The sequence below is a fragment of the Argopecten irradians genome, chromosome 7 (assembly GCF_041381155.1).
Source record: "Argopecten irradians isolate NY chromosome 7, Ai_NY, whole genome shotgun sequence".
In the NCBI taxonomy this organism is placed as follows: Eukaryota; Metazoa; Mollusca; class Bivalvia; order Pectinida; family Pectinidae; genus Argopecten; species Argopecten irradians.
Window position 1 is genome coordinate 18,322,499 of NC_091140.1, and position 14,930 is coordinate 18,337,428.

The window sequence follows — 14,930 nt, forward strand, 5'->3', positions numbered from 1 at the left end:
GGCGATGCTGTTTTCACGACATGACAATAAAAGGGAGAAAGAACAGCGATTGTCACAACACAAGCAAACAGGGAGAAAACAGTTCGCGTCACCATACTCATCTCTTGAAAATAACATATCCAAGAAACAAGACATTAAGCTCTCAGAATTAAAACATTATTCAAATACTGCTGTCCACGTTTCTTCACTTCCGTGATCGATTTTCAATCCAGGCCACACAAAACCCGTGAACAGTCGACACGCATTCGCTACTCAAATGTTCTCGGGTATTATCCAATTACCTGTAGAACCTCCTACATATAGAACATTTGATATGAAAAGTGCAGAGAATATCCGAATAGAGATAGACCCGTCGTAGTTTTGTCGACTGAGATTACATGATATGATTTATGTTTTCAATTACTGTGTTGCCGATAATCACACATTTTTTCCTTTAAAAGAATATTCTTTTTAAAATTAACAGTATACTAATTTAAATAATTTTAGGTAATAACGCGACATAAATGAACAAGGAATGAAAAATATAGGGGGAGTATATTCCGCAAATCTAACAGCAAGTAACAGCAGATTTAATGAATTTGATTGGTCGAAAGTTCCACGTTAAATTTCAGCAATGGCGGCCCCCAGGCCAGGCAAGTCTAGTCATTGGTATTTTGTAAACAGATGAATCATTTAGTTCCATTGGCATATTTTGTTTACCATACGTATGCCATAAAATTGTCCGACAAACTATGGTGAAATTCGAAGATAATATCCTAATCAATTAACCAATATTTCAAGTGTTGAGTTGTAAAAACTGACTGGGCGAAATGTCGGTCATCTTTCAACATCTCTTTTTTTTCGAAATTTAAGTTATTTTGATTCACTTAAATAAAGGGTTGCTAAGCCCTAACTATAAAAATAAATAATTTTTGGCCATTTTTAACTTGGTTTAGTCAAGGACGAAGATCTATATGGTTTCGGGGAAATACAAGGCAGGAGCTTTTGTGTTTCACTTTGGGTGCCTACTGACCGTGACGTTGGGCGACGACTGATTTTCCTTTGATATCAGCCGGCGCAGCCTTTCCCATAGATACCGAAAAAAAGTACAAAAAATGAAGGGAAAAAAAAACACAAAAAGTATACTTTTAGTGACTCAATTTGGAACCGTAGTTACAACCCAGTCCAAATTGAGTAAAAAAAAGGTACATATTAAGTATAAAATAAGTACAAAAAAAGTACAAATAGTACAAATAAAGAAGAAAAAAAAGTAGGAAAAAAAATTACAAAAGTAGGAAAAAAGTACATCTACCAACCATGTGTACTTTTTTGTACCTTTTTTTTTTTGTGCTATTTCGGGTAGACCACAGGCGTCTACATCTGGTTTTGGAAAAATACTATGTCCTACCCCTACTATATGAACAAGGTGAGACACTCCATGAACCGGAAGTTGAGGGTACGCTCCAATTCATTTTGAAATTAGACCAAATTTGACGAAATTATTGAGTGTCCGCTCGTTCAATCAACGTACCTTAATTAAGAATCCTCTTTTTGGCAGTTTTTGCATATGCATATTTTTTGTTGCGGAGTTACGTTTTTTTAATATGAGACAGGACGCGAAGTATCCAAGTAATGGACGATTCATCAACTATGGCATGGAAGTTGATCTTTCACGCAAGCAATTTTGCAAGTTGCAATCTGATTGGTTAATCAAATTAATTGACCAATCAGATTGCTTCTTGCAACTGCTCGCTTGAAGAGTTCCAATTCTGTTCCACAGTTGAAGTATCAGAGTGTTTCTTTCACCTTGTTCATATAGTAGGGGTAGGTTATTATATTTTTATCAAACCAGAAGCAGACGCCTGTGGGTAAACATATGCATCTACAGTACTAAAAAAGTACAGAAAAAGTTCAGAAAAAGTACACAGGCATGTCGTATACTAAAATCTACTTTGATTGATGTAGCTTGCGTGTGAGAGGGTTACTGTCGTACATTTCATGAGCTGTCGTATTTTTTTAACGCAAACATATCCTCCAAATATTCCGTTCTTAAAGCAAACTTGTTATAAACGTTGCAAAATTAATAAACTTTACATTGGTGTTTCGTTTTACTCGATAAGACAAGTATTTGTTGAGAAAAATGGTTTTTATTCCCGGTTCATAGGTGTCTCGCATGGTGTTTAGTGATGTAAAGAGACTGTCACGAATCCTTCTCACTGATAAATCCTTGGTTTAGTTATCATACCCTGCGTTCCATTTGCAGATTTGCACCAGTTGTATCAATACAAATCTGCTGTATCTCAAATGGAACGCGCCGTACCAGCAAATCTGTATCGGTACAAGTGGTTTGTTTTCAGAAGTGTACCACTTGGATCCAAGATGGCAGACTCGAGATTTTTCATTTTTGATCGAAATGATTTCTTTGTTGAAAACAATTTTATTGTTAACAACGAAAATTTTGGCTTTTATATTCGAAGCGTATCTTTCATATATATATGGGTGCCGCCATCATGGAAAAATCCAAACTCGTTCCATTTGGCTGTGCCGCATCAAGTTAGTACAAATGGTACGAATCCGCAAATGGAACGCACGGTCAGATTTGAACCCCTTTCTTACGCTGTCAGAACACTGACATTGCAGGCTTTTTTTCACTGCATTGGGAATGGAACCTGTGGCTTTCACTTTGGGGAAATCTGCGACAAAACCAAGATTTCGGAAAAATTAACCAACTAAGTTCATGCAATATTTTTGGACTGTTTTCAAGAAACTTTCATTTTGGGAAATTTAAGGCTTGAATTGCGAAATATTGAGAGATTTTGCCATGGAGAATCGGGCAGATTTTCGGCCAAAATCATGTTGAAAAAAAGCCCTGCATTGAATCAGTAAGGAGACATTCCCTATCAGTAGACATGGGGTCTCATAGGCAGTAAACCAGTAGCTACAAGCACATAAAATGTAACTAGTTATAACCAATTCAGAAAATCTTAGAAAAACTCCCTGATAGCGCTATCTAGATCATTCAAATACAAATTGTCGATAATTTCAAGACACCAAAATGTCGCAGGTTACCCATATAGTATGATTTACTGTCAATTTGTCCCATTTTCCAGTGATGATGATATCACAAAACTGCATCAAAAGATGAAGTCACAATTACTGGAAGGTGCAAGGGACTAATAGACGGAAAATCATACTTTACCCCACGTTGTTCTGGGAGCTTGAAACTGCTGTATTATGTTCCACATATTTGCCTTGGCCATATCTAATCATTATATTTTTACACAAAATTGAAGCTTTCACACTCTCATTTATACATAATTTTGAATCCATTTTTCAATAATTCTTTATTTGTTTTACTTTCCTTGAACAGGGAATCCTGACAGAGGATGGAATGATCCACCTATGTTTAATTATTCCCCAAAAACAGTAGGGAATGCCTCACCAAGAGGGACAAAACTAAACAAGCGAGTAGCTTACACAGGTGGGGCAGTAAACACAACTGTTTCACATCAACCTGGAGTTGGTAAGAATATGTAACCCCACATAATGTGTGCTACCTAGCTTATTTGTCATTCGAAATATTCATATTTTGAAAATGAAATACCGAATGATCTTTTAAACATAAAAACAAAATCAAATTTTTAGCTGGTATTTTAAGTTTTGAAAAATTTCCCAGCCTTTTTAAACATTAAAATCATGAAATTTTGATATCTTTTTTCTCAGATGCAGCTATAATTCATTATTTCAACCACAATTTACTGCTTTTTGTCTAAAAGAGATTCTGAAGTTTGTTATGAAAAAAGAAACCAGAGTTGTTTGTTGATTTAGGTTCAGGAACTCTTCTGAATGCAGCGACTGGACCACCCATCTCCCCAGTACAACTTCTTCCCCCAATACAAGTGTTGCCTCCAACGACCACAGCTCCATCTACCCCTGTCCCTCTTGTGATTCCTATGATGGGTCAGATGGCACCAAACACGTCAGGAAAAAAAACTGAAAACAACTCCTCAACGCTGGATGTACACAGCACTAACAGGACTGAAAGTCTTGAAAACTCAAACATTTCTAGTGAAGAACTATTTGAGAAAGTCCAAGAAAAACTAGATCATGAATTTGGGAGGTGTTTACCACGGCTTCAGGTATTTTCAAAGTTAATGGTCAGCTAAAGTGAATCTGTACACCTGCTGTTGCTACACTGCATGAATTTAAAAAAAAATGCATAAATATGACATCAGTGGGTAGATATGGTACTTGTTTAAAGTAACAGAATGTAATTGTGGTATACTTGTATTTATTTTTTTCATAAACTTATTTGATATAATATTCAGAGCTTTTTCAACATGGTTTGTTAAGGGGTAAATGATTGGCCCCATTAATTACCACTGGAAATTATTTCGGAAGTCCAAAATACAGTCCATTCCTCGAAATTCTCTCCCCAATTATTACCATTTTCCTTTCCTAAATCAGACTTAAAGGCCCCTTATCAATCAAATGAGAAAGAAAATATATATGATTAAATTACCTTTTTCCAATTTACAATTTTCCACTGAAATAATGGATGTTCTCTTCATATTTTGTATTTTATGCCACATTGCGGTTAAAGTGCGACTCTATATTGCTACAAGAGTTATTTACCTTTGTATACCTTTTGCCTAGAAAACCTGTATTTCTCCATCTTATTACTGTTAATGTCTTATAGCTGACACTGTTTAGTTTGACAGTTTTCAAATTGTTTAAGTATATATGATATCAATATTACAACTTCATGAATGAAAGTTATAACAATTGACTTGGAAAAAAAATAAAGCTCTGATATCAATGGACCAACGAAAATAATACGACTCATCCGGATTCAACTCGAACGTATTGTCACTAGGTTTGATCAGAACATGGTTTTTAAACGGTCCTTATCTTATGACTATTACAGCCGGGTACATGTCTATTACCCTGATCTGCATATTATCGTGATTTTCCATCTTATAAGGTTTTTTGTATATTAAATCTTTTTAGTGATATGTTTTTAGATGTTTTGGGATTTTTTTTAAATAAATAAAAATTTGAATTACGATAATATGATCGTAACGATAACAGGCATGCACCCTGATTTCCCGGTGGTATACTGACTTCAATGGTTCATACATCAAACTTATACGGAATATATTGCCTGAACAAATAAAAACAAGCATATTTCTTATTTCAGAATTTAATGGTATTTCAAAATAATAGCATAGCAAAATAAACAAAAGTTTTCACCTACCGTAGCAGACAAAACTCTCCGTTTCTGGCTCTCACACTCATACTGGTTAATATAATTTACGGTAAATGAAATGAAAGTAGATTTCTATACCAACGAAGAAATACATTGTTTGACTAAGATACTAGTACATATGCAACGACTAGTTAAACATTTAACATTGTGGGTTTGCTAAATTATTTTGCACTTTTAACATTCCATACAAGCCTTAGAAAACACTTTCGTTACTAATGATTCCTAAACAAACACGCTCCGGTCATGATCAGCCACGCCGATCAAGCCGTGCTGGGTGTGATTGTGTAAACGCACATCGTGCCTATGTACAGATAAGTCACAATTGTAAAGTGATACTGATTAGGAAGCCAGGCTTGAGAGGATTATAAACAATTCATAATTAGCGGTCATTATTGTAGTATGTTCCCATAGGCCTGCGTATACTGATCGGGACATGTGCAGGTAAACCAATCACGTGTTACGACAAACCACCTCTGAATTTCAATTGTTTGTATCCATGTTATATTTGTGTAATTGATTTTTTTTTTTTATTTAAAACTTTGACTGAAACTAAATTCGAGATAGTGACTATTTTTTTCACTGCATATCCGTTCTAGGGACCACGAATTGACTTTGACTCAACCGGACTTTCGAGTCATCGAAATTCGAGTCATCCGATCTTAAAATACATACACAAAGAATGAAAAAAAACAGGACTTCAAAATTAATTTGACTCAACCGGAATTTCGACTCAAGCGATCTTGAGATAACAAGTTTCGACTGTATTGGTACATCATTGTGTGTATATTGTTTCTTATCTCCATCAATTTTGCAGGGCCGTTCAGCTGAAGATATCAAGAGAAAATTACAGATTCTAAAAGAAAATTGGAAGGATAATAAGCTGTCTGAGGATGTTAGGCGGAGAGTTTGGGAAATACTCCAAGGTATGATATCTCTCTTAATCGTGATAAGACAACATACCAAAGCTGTCAAGGTTTGCTGGAATTCTGTCACTCTTAAGATCTGGAAGTTGTATTTTAAATAGTTGAATGCCTAAAGTCCAAATTTTTCTTATTTTTAGGCACAATATTTTATTTTATTTTTTGCATATCAAGTAGATAGGATTTGTATTCATATCCAATTCCTAATTTTTATCATAAGAAAGAATTCTTTAATTATTTTAAAATAGTTGATATCTTTTTATCCTGAAGTTAATAATATGGATGCCTTATGCATATGCATATAAGTATCTCCTTATCTTACAAACAACAATTAGCATGAATATGATATTTTAAAGTTGTGTAGGCTTTTTTGGTGTGATTTTATTGTCATCTGGTTTTAAAGTTGTGTCCTTTTTTGTGTTTTTCAGCTTTAGAAAATAAAGACTTTGACAAGGCATGGGAGATCCATCTCTCTTTAATGGTTGACTACACTGCCGAGGTAAAAATTCTTAATAATATTGGGTCAAAAATACAAATCTTTTGGAGTTTTCTCGTCGTCATAGACACATGGTTGATGGCATAACATATTGTATACTACTACACACTTGTTACACACGGGTCTCTGATGATGGAGTCTTCTGTAAACATGATAATGTATTACAGCATCATACTCTGGCAATTTTGGTGCACAAGGCTTCAAACTGTGATTGAGTTTATTACATTTTCTATATGTTGTTGATATTATTCACCAGTTATTTTAAAATCTATTAGGTGCTAAAATTTGATTGTTACAGTATTCAGGGTAATTACTTTCTGAAGAAATGAAATGTTTTGTAAATCTATTTTGTAATTTCCAGATTGTGACTTAATTTGTAATGGAATGAAACTAGAGTAAAATGTACAAGATATATTGAATTACCACCCTTGTTTTAGGTTGGTCAATGGCTGGTTGCTGTCAAAAGAATCATTCATGAAAATAGAGAAATGAAGAAAGAGATGGAAAGTTCTGTGGTAGAAAAGGCTGATGATAAAGATTCTGAAGTAGATCCTACTGCTGCTAACTTAATAGATATGTCTGATCCTACCATATCCTCCAGTGCTGTGATAACACAGGACGATTGTACGGCTTCCTGTAGTGAGGACACGACCGGATCATCTGTCGACGGCTGATTCAGTCCTACTTGATACCAACTTTTTATCATCATCCTCACAAATATCTGAAATGTGTTCCCCTGAAATTTTAAAGAATTTAGATAGATAGAACTTGAAAGTTCATCTTGCAGTTTACATTGGTCTTGCATTGTTCGTTTTAATATAAAATTAACAGAATTTGCAAATCATCTTGTTTAAACAACATGTATGTATTTTTAGTCTGCCATTAGAAAATGTCAAGATGTGATATAGCAAAACAGCTTATTTTGAGCAGCAAAATGTGATATTTTAGTTATAAATATATTAACTGACTTCCGGGTAGTGCATATATATATACACATTTAAACTTTTGTGCTTCATTTTGTAGCCCATGTAATATCTATTAATAATATGTTACAATGTAGCTCACAAATACATTTCTTAACATTTCTAAATTATGTTTAAGTAGAGGATTAAACAGCATTTTTGCTATCCTTTTTTTCTGGAGAAAAACTATGATTGTATGAAGTATCCTTGCATGGAAAATGAAAATAACATTATTCTACTGAATCTATGTTTTAACCTCGCTTTTACAAATACTGTTTGTTGGAAGTCTATGGTCAAACCATAACATGAGGAACATGTTGAATGAACATTTTCAGCGTGTTGAATATTGATTCACAAAAGCAGTGTCCTGTTTTTGTCACATGTTGATTATGTGCTCATTTTGATTCTTTTGTTTAAGCGTTATTTCCTAGTTTACTAAACTTCGATTATTATATGAAACATATGTGAGTCACTATGAATTTAAACTATGCAAGTTTATTAGAAAAATCTGTTATATGTATCAATACTTCTTGAAATATTTTCAGGGTGGTATTTTCTGCTGTAAACTTTTAAAGTCACATATCTAGTACCAAGTAAACGGCGCTATTGACAAAGAATAATACCTCTCTATGTCTTTCTTCATTGTTTTTAATGAGGTCATTCATAACTTACTACATGCTTTCCATGACAGTATCATCAAATGTTTTGAAGCAAATAGCTCAAAATATGTTATATATTTAATGGGTATGTGATAATGAGTGTTCAAAGCTTTGGTACCTGCTTTATTTGGTATGGGTGACTAAATGGAAACGTTTATCACAAGCCCTACAACCTAAAGGTCGTAAACTCAAAACACTTGTAGGGAAGTTTCCAGGAAGCATTTTGTATGGGTTTTTCCGTCTGATCATGTTTTCTTCCAACATCCATAAATTGTTTTAAATCCTTCATTATTTATCCTTTCTGTTAATAGTCGGTAAGGCAAATAAAACCAAACCTGCTTTACCTGTTAAACTTATTAACCAAAAACCTGAAAATTACAGAGTTAGCTCCCTTGCGGATAGGTATCCATTATGACATCATTATTTTGTGAGCATAATTCATGTTGTTTTTCCAAAGATTATGACATTACGCTTGCAAATACATGACGTCAAAATCAATACTTAACAGCAAGGGAAGATAACTGCAATATGCAAATAGAGAACACGGGGCTTTACACTACCTCAAGGGAGTAACATCAGGTATGGGAGATCATTTTATTTACACTCAGTTTTAGTCAAGTTTATTATGAAATGGTTCTCTATATACTGGCTACCAGTCTCTAGAATATTAAAAATGTCAATAAATTAAGAAGTTTTTCTTGGAATATATTTGTCTCTTGATATGTCTATTTCTAGCCATAGTTTCAAGGAGCAGACAATCTTATAACAAAATTCAATTGAAAAACTTACGGTCTGGTGGCCAGATTGAGTTTTTTGTTACCAATGAGTTTTCTATTTGAAACATGTATTTTTCTTTCTGTAGGGCTATATCAGTATGCAATTGCACTGAGGAATTGTTGAACATGTACAAGGTAATAAGATTACTACCTTATTGTTATGTTGGTTTAAATAAGTCTTCATCATATACTAGAAGGGCTCGATAGATTTATTTGAAATAGGTTAGTCCATCTTTTAAAGTGGGGTAAAAGTAATAGATCTAAGGTAATCAATTTTGATACTTTAGATAAGTTCATTTATAAATATATGTATAATTTGGAGTCCTACTGTGGGGTTGATATTGTTATGGAAAATCACATAGAGTAAAATATTGATATAGCTCATTTATCATATCAACTTTACATTATCAGTGGTATAAGAACTATGTACTAGAAGCTTTATTTTATTATTATAATGTGGCATTCAGATGGGATATATTTTAGTGGTTGTAATGTTTTATAATTGGTGCTGGTAACCTTTGTTGACATTTCATGTTAATGTTTTAAGGAAATATTGTTAATCGTATTCAACCCAACAAGTGCCCCCTGTCCTTATAAGCACCCCTCGGTCCAAAGTTCACTTGCTTGGATGGGTAATCTAAATCTTCATTCAATTATTAAATATTTTACTTCTTTTTCGAATTAATTTGTAGCAAAATAAGTTTAAATCTAAGTTTGGTCCCATTAAGTGCCAATTCAATATTCTCATTTTTAAGCCCTATAGGTGCTAATTGGGTTGAATACGGTATATGAAATAAGCTCTGTCACCTGTTGATGATACACACTGTGAGGTGGTATTAGCTCCGAGGTGATACTCTGGATTTTTCAATGAAATTCTAATTAACATAACACGGATTTGAGGATAAATTCCGACTTCCCTAGTCAAATCAAGGCTGTGAAAAAATAAAATTATTGCAATTTACAACAAATAAAATATAATACTCAACTTTTCTTTGTTTTATATTGCTAATTAGTGATTACAATAAAGCGTTTCCTATAAATATATAAAAACAACGATGTCATTAAAGTACGATTTACCCTCGATTGCCTTTGGTTGGTTGTGATGTCACAAAAGTCACATCAAAATATTTGGTAAATATGGGACTAAGTGATGGTAAATCGTACTATACCCACGTGTCGTCTTGGTATCTGGAAATTCACATATATTCTGTATTTGCATAGTACCTTATTATCTCCCAATGAGGTAGTTATTCATTGTAAGATCATATTCTTGAGATAAAACAACAAAATTTCAAAACACTTTTAATCAATACTTACATTCAAGATCAGGAGTAGATAACTCTGAAGATGGAAGAGGGTAATAAGACTGACAACACATAAAGCAGTGGTGTATGAAGTGAGGAGAGGGTAAATACTAGCTAACTTTAGCTTTTGATTGAGACTAATCACCCCAACTTAGTACTGACCCAACATCTAAAACTTCCAGGATAATGGTTGAAGACCTCAAATGACCATTGAGCAGCAGTAACAACTGTACTCGGCAGGGGCGTTATACAAGAACTAATAAGAAAACATTAGTCAATTTAAAAGTATTGTAACTACAATTTATGTCTTCAACAATTGGGACAACTTAATCATTGAGATTGTCGATTTGAGTTTTTTTAGACCCTATGGAACTCTTGTAACAGATAGTAGAACAATCTGACGTCATTATGTCATTGTTATATGTATGTAAAATTAAAGATAACAATGTATCCGTGAGGTGGTCAACCAAGCATTTCCAACTACCATAATCAACCCAATTAATAAGCGTCCATGTCCCTATAAGTCCCCCTCCCCCACACCTTTTGAGTCCTCAATTTCAATTGTCCGGGCATAAATAAAGGCCAAACTGTATAAGTTTACAATAATTTCGTCTTATTAAGGCCTTTTTCATTTTTTTCACCTTTAAACGCCCTGGACGCTTAATTATTGTGTCGAATACAGTAAATCAAGAACGTAATTAGTTTTAATAAATCCATTTTACCGAGAACGTCCTTGGTTTTAATAAACCTACTAAGCCAAAAACGTCATTGGTTTTAATAAACCTACTAATTTATAAGCAAAGAACGTCCTTGGTTTTAATAAACCTATTAACCCGAGAACGTCATTGGTTTTAATAAACCTACTAGGCCAAGAACGCCCTTGGTTTCAGTAAACCTACTAGGCCAAGAATGTCCTTGGTTTCAGTGAACCTACTAGGCTAAGAATGTCCTTGGTTTTAATAAACCTACTAAGCCGAGAACATCCTTGGTTTCAGTAAACCTACTAGGCCAAGAATGTCCTTGGTTTTAATAAACCTACTAGGCCAAGAATGTCCTTGGTTTTAATAAACCTACTAGGCCAAGAACGTCCTTGGTTTCGATAAACCTACTAGGCCAAGAACGTCCATTGGTTTTGATAAACATACTAAGTCAAGAACGTCCATGGTTTTAATAAACCTACTAGAACAAGAACGTCCATGGTTTTAATAAACCTTCTTAGGCCAAGTCCTTGGATTTAATAAACCTACTTAGGCCAAGAACGTCCTTGGTTTTAATAAGCCTACTAGGCCAAGAACGTCCTTGGTTTTAATAAACCTACTAGGCCAAGAACGTTCCTGGTTTTTATAAATCGACTTAGTCAATGAAGAACGTCCTTGATTTTAATAAACCTACCAAGCCGAAAACGTCCCTGGTTTTTATTAACCTGCTAGGCTAAGAACGTCTTGGTTTTGATAAACTTAATAGATCAAGAACGTCCATTGTTTTAATAAACCTACTAGAATAAGAACGTCCTTGGATTAGATAAACCTTCTTAGCCAAAAACGCCTTGGTTTTAATAAATCTACTTAGTCAAGAACGTCATTGGGTTTATTAAACCTACTATGCCAAGAGCGTCCTTGGTTTTAATAAACATACTTAGGCCAAGAACGTCCTTGGTTTTAATAAACCTACTTAGGCCAAGAACGTCCTTGGTTTTAATAAACCTTCTAGGCCAAGAATGTCATTGGTTTTGATTAATCTACTTTGTCAAGAACGTCACTGGTTTTAATAAACCTACTAGGCCAAGGACCTCCTTGGTTTTAATAAACCTACTAAGCAAAGAACGTCCTTGGTTTTGATAAACTTAATAGATCAAGAACGTCCATTGTTTTAATAAACCTACTAGACTAAGAACCACCTTGGTTTTGATAAACATTCTAAGCCAAGAAGTCCTTGGTTTTAATAAACCTACTAGGCCAAGAACGTCCTTGGTTTTAATAAACTTACTAGGCCAAGAACGTCCTTGGTTTCGATAAACCTACTAGGCCAAGAACGTCCATTGTTTTGATAAACCTACTAGGCCAAGAACGTCATTGGTTTTAATAAACCTACTAGGCCAAGAACGTCATTGGTTTTGATAAAACTACTATGACGAGAATGTCATTAATTTTAATAAACCCACTAAGCCGGGTTTACTTGTAAAAGATATTTGGGAAGGCAGTTTATTTAATTGATGAAAAAGGTCTTAATTAATTGTACCATAAAGGCTTATGACACCAAATTGCAGGCTGGGCAGCTGATATCGAGGGAAATATGAGCAATAGTTAACAATGATGTCTGTATTCTTCTTTCTATTATAATTGTTAACTGCGTAATGAACACTTCCAGGATAAAGAATCCACGATGCTTTATGTCCTAGCTTACGACTTCGCCTTGCATTCAAACAGTAAATGTGTAACACTTCAAGAGAATGATATGTATTGTTATGATGAGGAATGGTTACTGGACTGGCCAACTGTCTCCTGTAAAATCAATGATATAATTGGGCTTTAGATTTTGGCACTTCATTGTGTCTATTTCTTGGTTTTAAACTAGGAGGAGATAATTTAGCTGATAAATCATAGAACGAATGCAATCGTTTAGCTCTATAGACACTTCTACTGTGTCACAGTATTACAGACATCTATATATAAAGAGAGAAAAATGTCTCTAGAGTCAAACGCCTGTGGAACAACAATGTCAATACAGTCCAGTTGATGAAGAGTTGAATACAGTTAATTCATTTTTCACCCAAAAAAGGTTGGTATTTTACAGTTTTGTCACACAAAGATGATAATTTAGACCTTTGCCATCATCCCCTCATCCCACCACTACCTTCACCACCAGTGCTGGTTCATTACACGACAGAAATGCTTTACTTGGTTATTATGGTTCCGTCCGTCCGTCCGTCCGTAAGAATGGTTTCCGGAGCATAACTCTAAAACCAGTAGAGATATTTCCACGAAACTTCATACACATATTGATCTTATTGTCTAGTAGTGCCTTTTGCTATTTTTATGTTTTCATTTTTTTGCATTTTTTCCGTAACCATGGAAACATTGCTGAAAATATCATATTTTTGTACCAGGTTCGTTTCCGGAGCATAACTCTAAAACCAGAAGAGACATATCCACGAAACTTCATAGACACATTGGTCTTATGGTCAAGTAGTGCCTTTTGCTATGTTAAGGTTTTCACTTTTTGTACTTTTTTCTGTAACCATGGAAACATTGCTGAAAATGACAGATTTTTTGTGTAAGAATCGTTTCCGGAGCACAACTCTAAAACCAGCAGAGATATTTCCATGAAACTTCATAGACACATTGTTCTTATGGTCTAGTAGTGCCTTTTGCTATTTTTAGGTTTTCATTTTTTGCACTTTTTCCGTAACCATGGAAACATAGCTGAAAAATATCATATTTTTGTACCAGGTTCGTTTCCGCAGCATAACTGGAAAACCGGTTGAGATATATGCACGGAACTCCATAGGCACATTAGTCTTATGGTTTAGTAGTGTCTTTTGCTATTTTAAGGTTTTCACTTTTTGTAATTTTTTCTGTAACCATGGAAACATTGCTGAAAATGGCAGATTTTTGTGTAAGAATCCTTTCCGGAGCACAACTCTAAAACCAGCAGAGATATTTCCATGAAACTTCATAGACACATTGTTCTTATGGTCTAGTAGTACCTTTTGCTATTTTTAGGTTTTCACTTTTTGTGCTTTTTTCTGTAACCATAGAAACATTGCTGAAAATATCATATTTTTGTAGCAGGTTCATTTCCGGAGCATTAATCTAAAACCAGCAGAGATATTTCCACGAAACTTCATAGACACATTTTTTTGGGGTCTAGTAGTACCTTTTGCTATTTTTAGGTTTTCATTTTTTGCACTTTTTCCGTTACCATTGAAACATTGCTGAAAATATCATGGTAAATGGTAAATGTTACTTTGCAAAACTCCACCCATCTTTGTGTATATAGTCTAATATAAATGTCAAGACTGTATGCCTGATTCAACAATTGCAGCCCCGCTCTACTTGAATTATACTCTATCTTTCTTTAGCTCAACTTCCTTGTTCCTGTTTTTTCATACACATAAGTCTCCACAATCAAACTTACTTCAGCTTTGATATGTGACGTGTAAGAAGGACAAAGGTAGTTATTCCTAGTCCGAGTAACGTACAGTACTTGTAATGGAATTGATTCCGAAGTATTATGAAACGTAGTACTTTATACAGTGAATAAAAAAGATACAATTTCACAAAATTGATGTTTATTTCCGTTCAGAAAATAAATATAGCGTGTTTGTTTTGTTCATTCGAGACAATAGCATGACTCATTTAGGTGAAATAACTTAATAATCTTATTTGAATAATTATTGACATGAAATTCAATAGTCTTCAAAGTTGATATTTTTTGTTCATGTATTATTTTATTAAAATGTGTATTATTCTTAAGCCGCTTCATATAAGTTGGAAAACTTGTGCCCATTCCCATTGTATATAAAATTACATGCACAATAAAATATGTTTAAAGTTACTAAATCA

The 14,930-nt window shown here is 34.1% G+C and overlaps 1 protein-coding gene across 1 annotated transcript; it reads left to right on the top strand.

Annotated features, from left to right (window-relative positions):
* The first annotated feature begins 572 nt into the window (after positions 1–572).
* On the top strand, positions 573–10,046 carry LOC138327757 (steroid receptor RNA activator 1-like). The gene is made up of 6 exons (XM_069274099.1): positions 573–632; positions 3,350–3,502; positions 3,808–4,118; positions 6,063–6,171; positions 6,597–6,667; positions 7,102–10,046. Exons 1-6 carry the CDS (start codon positions 614–616, stop codon positions 7,336–7,338), a joined length of 900 nt encoding a protein of 299 aa, XP_069130200.1. The 5' UTR covers positions 573–613; the 3' UTR covers positions 7,339–10,046.
* Positions 10,047–14,930: the final 4,884 nt, after the last annotated feature.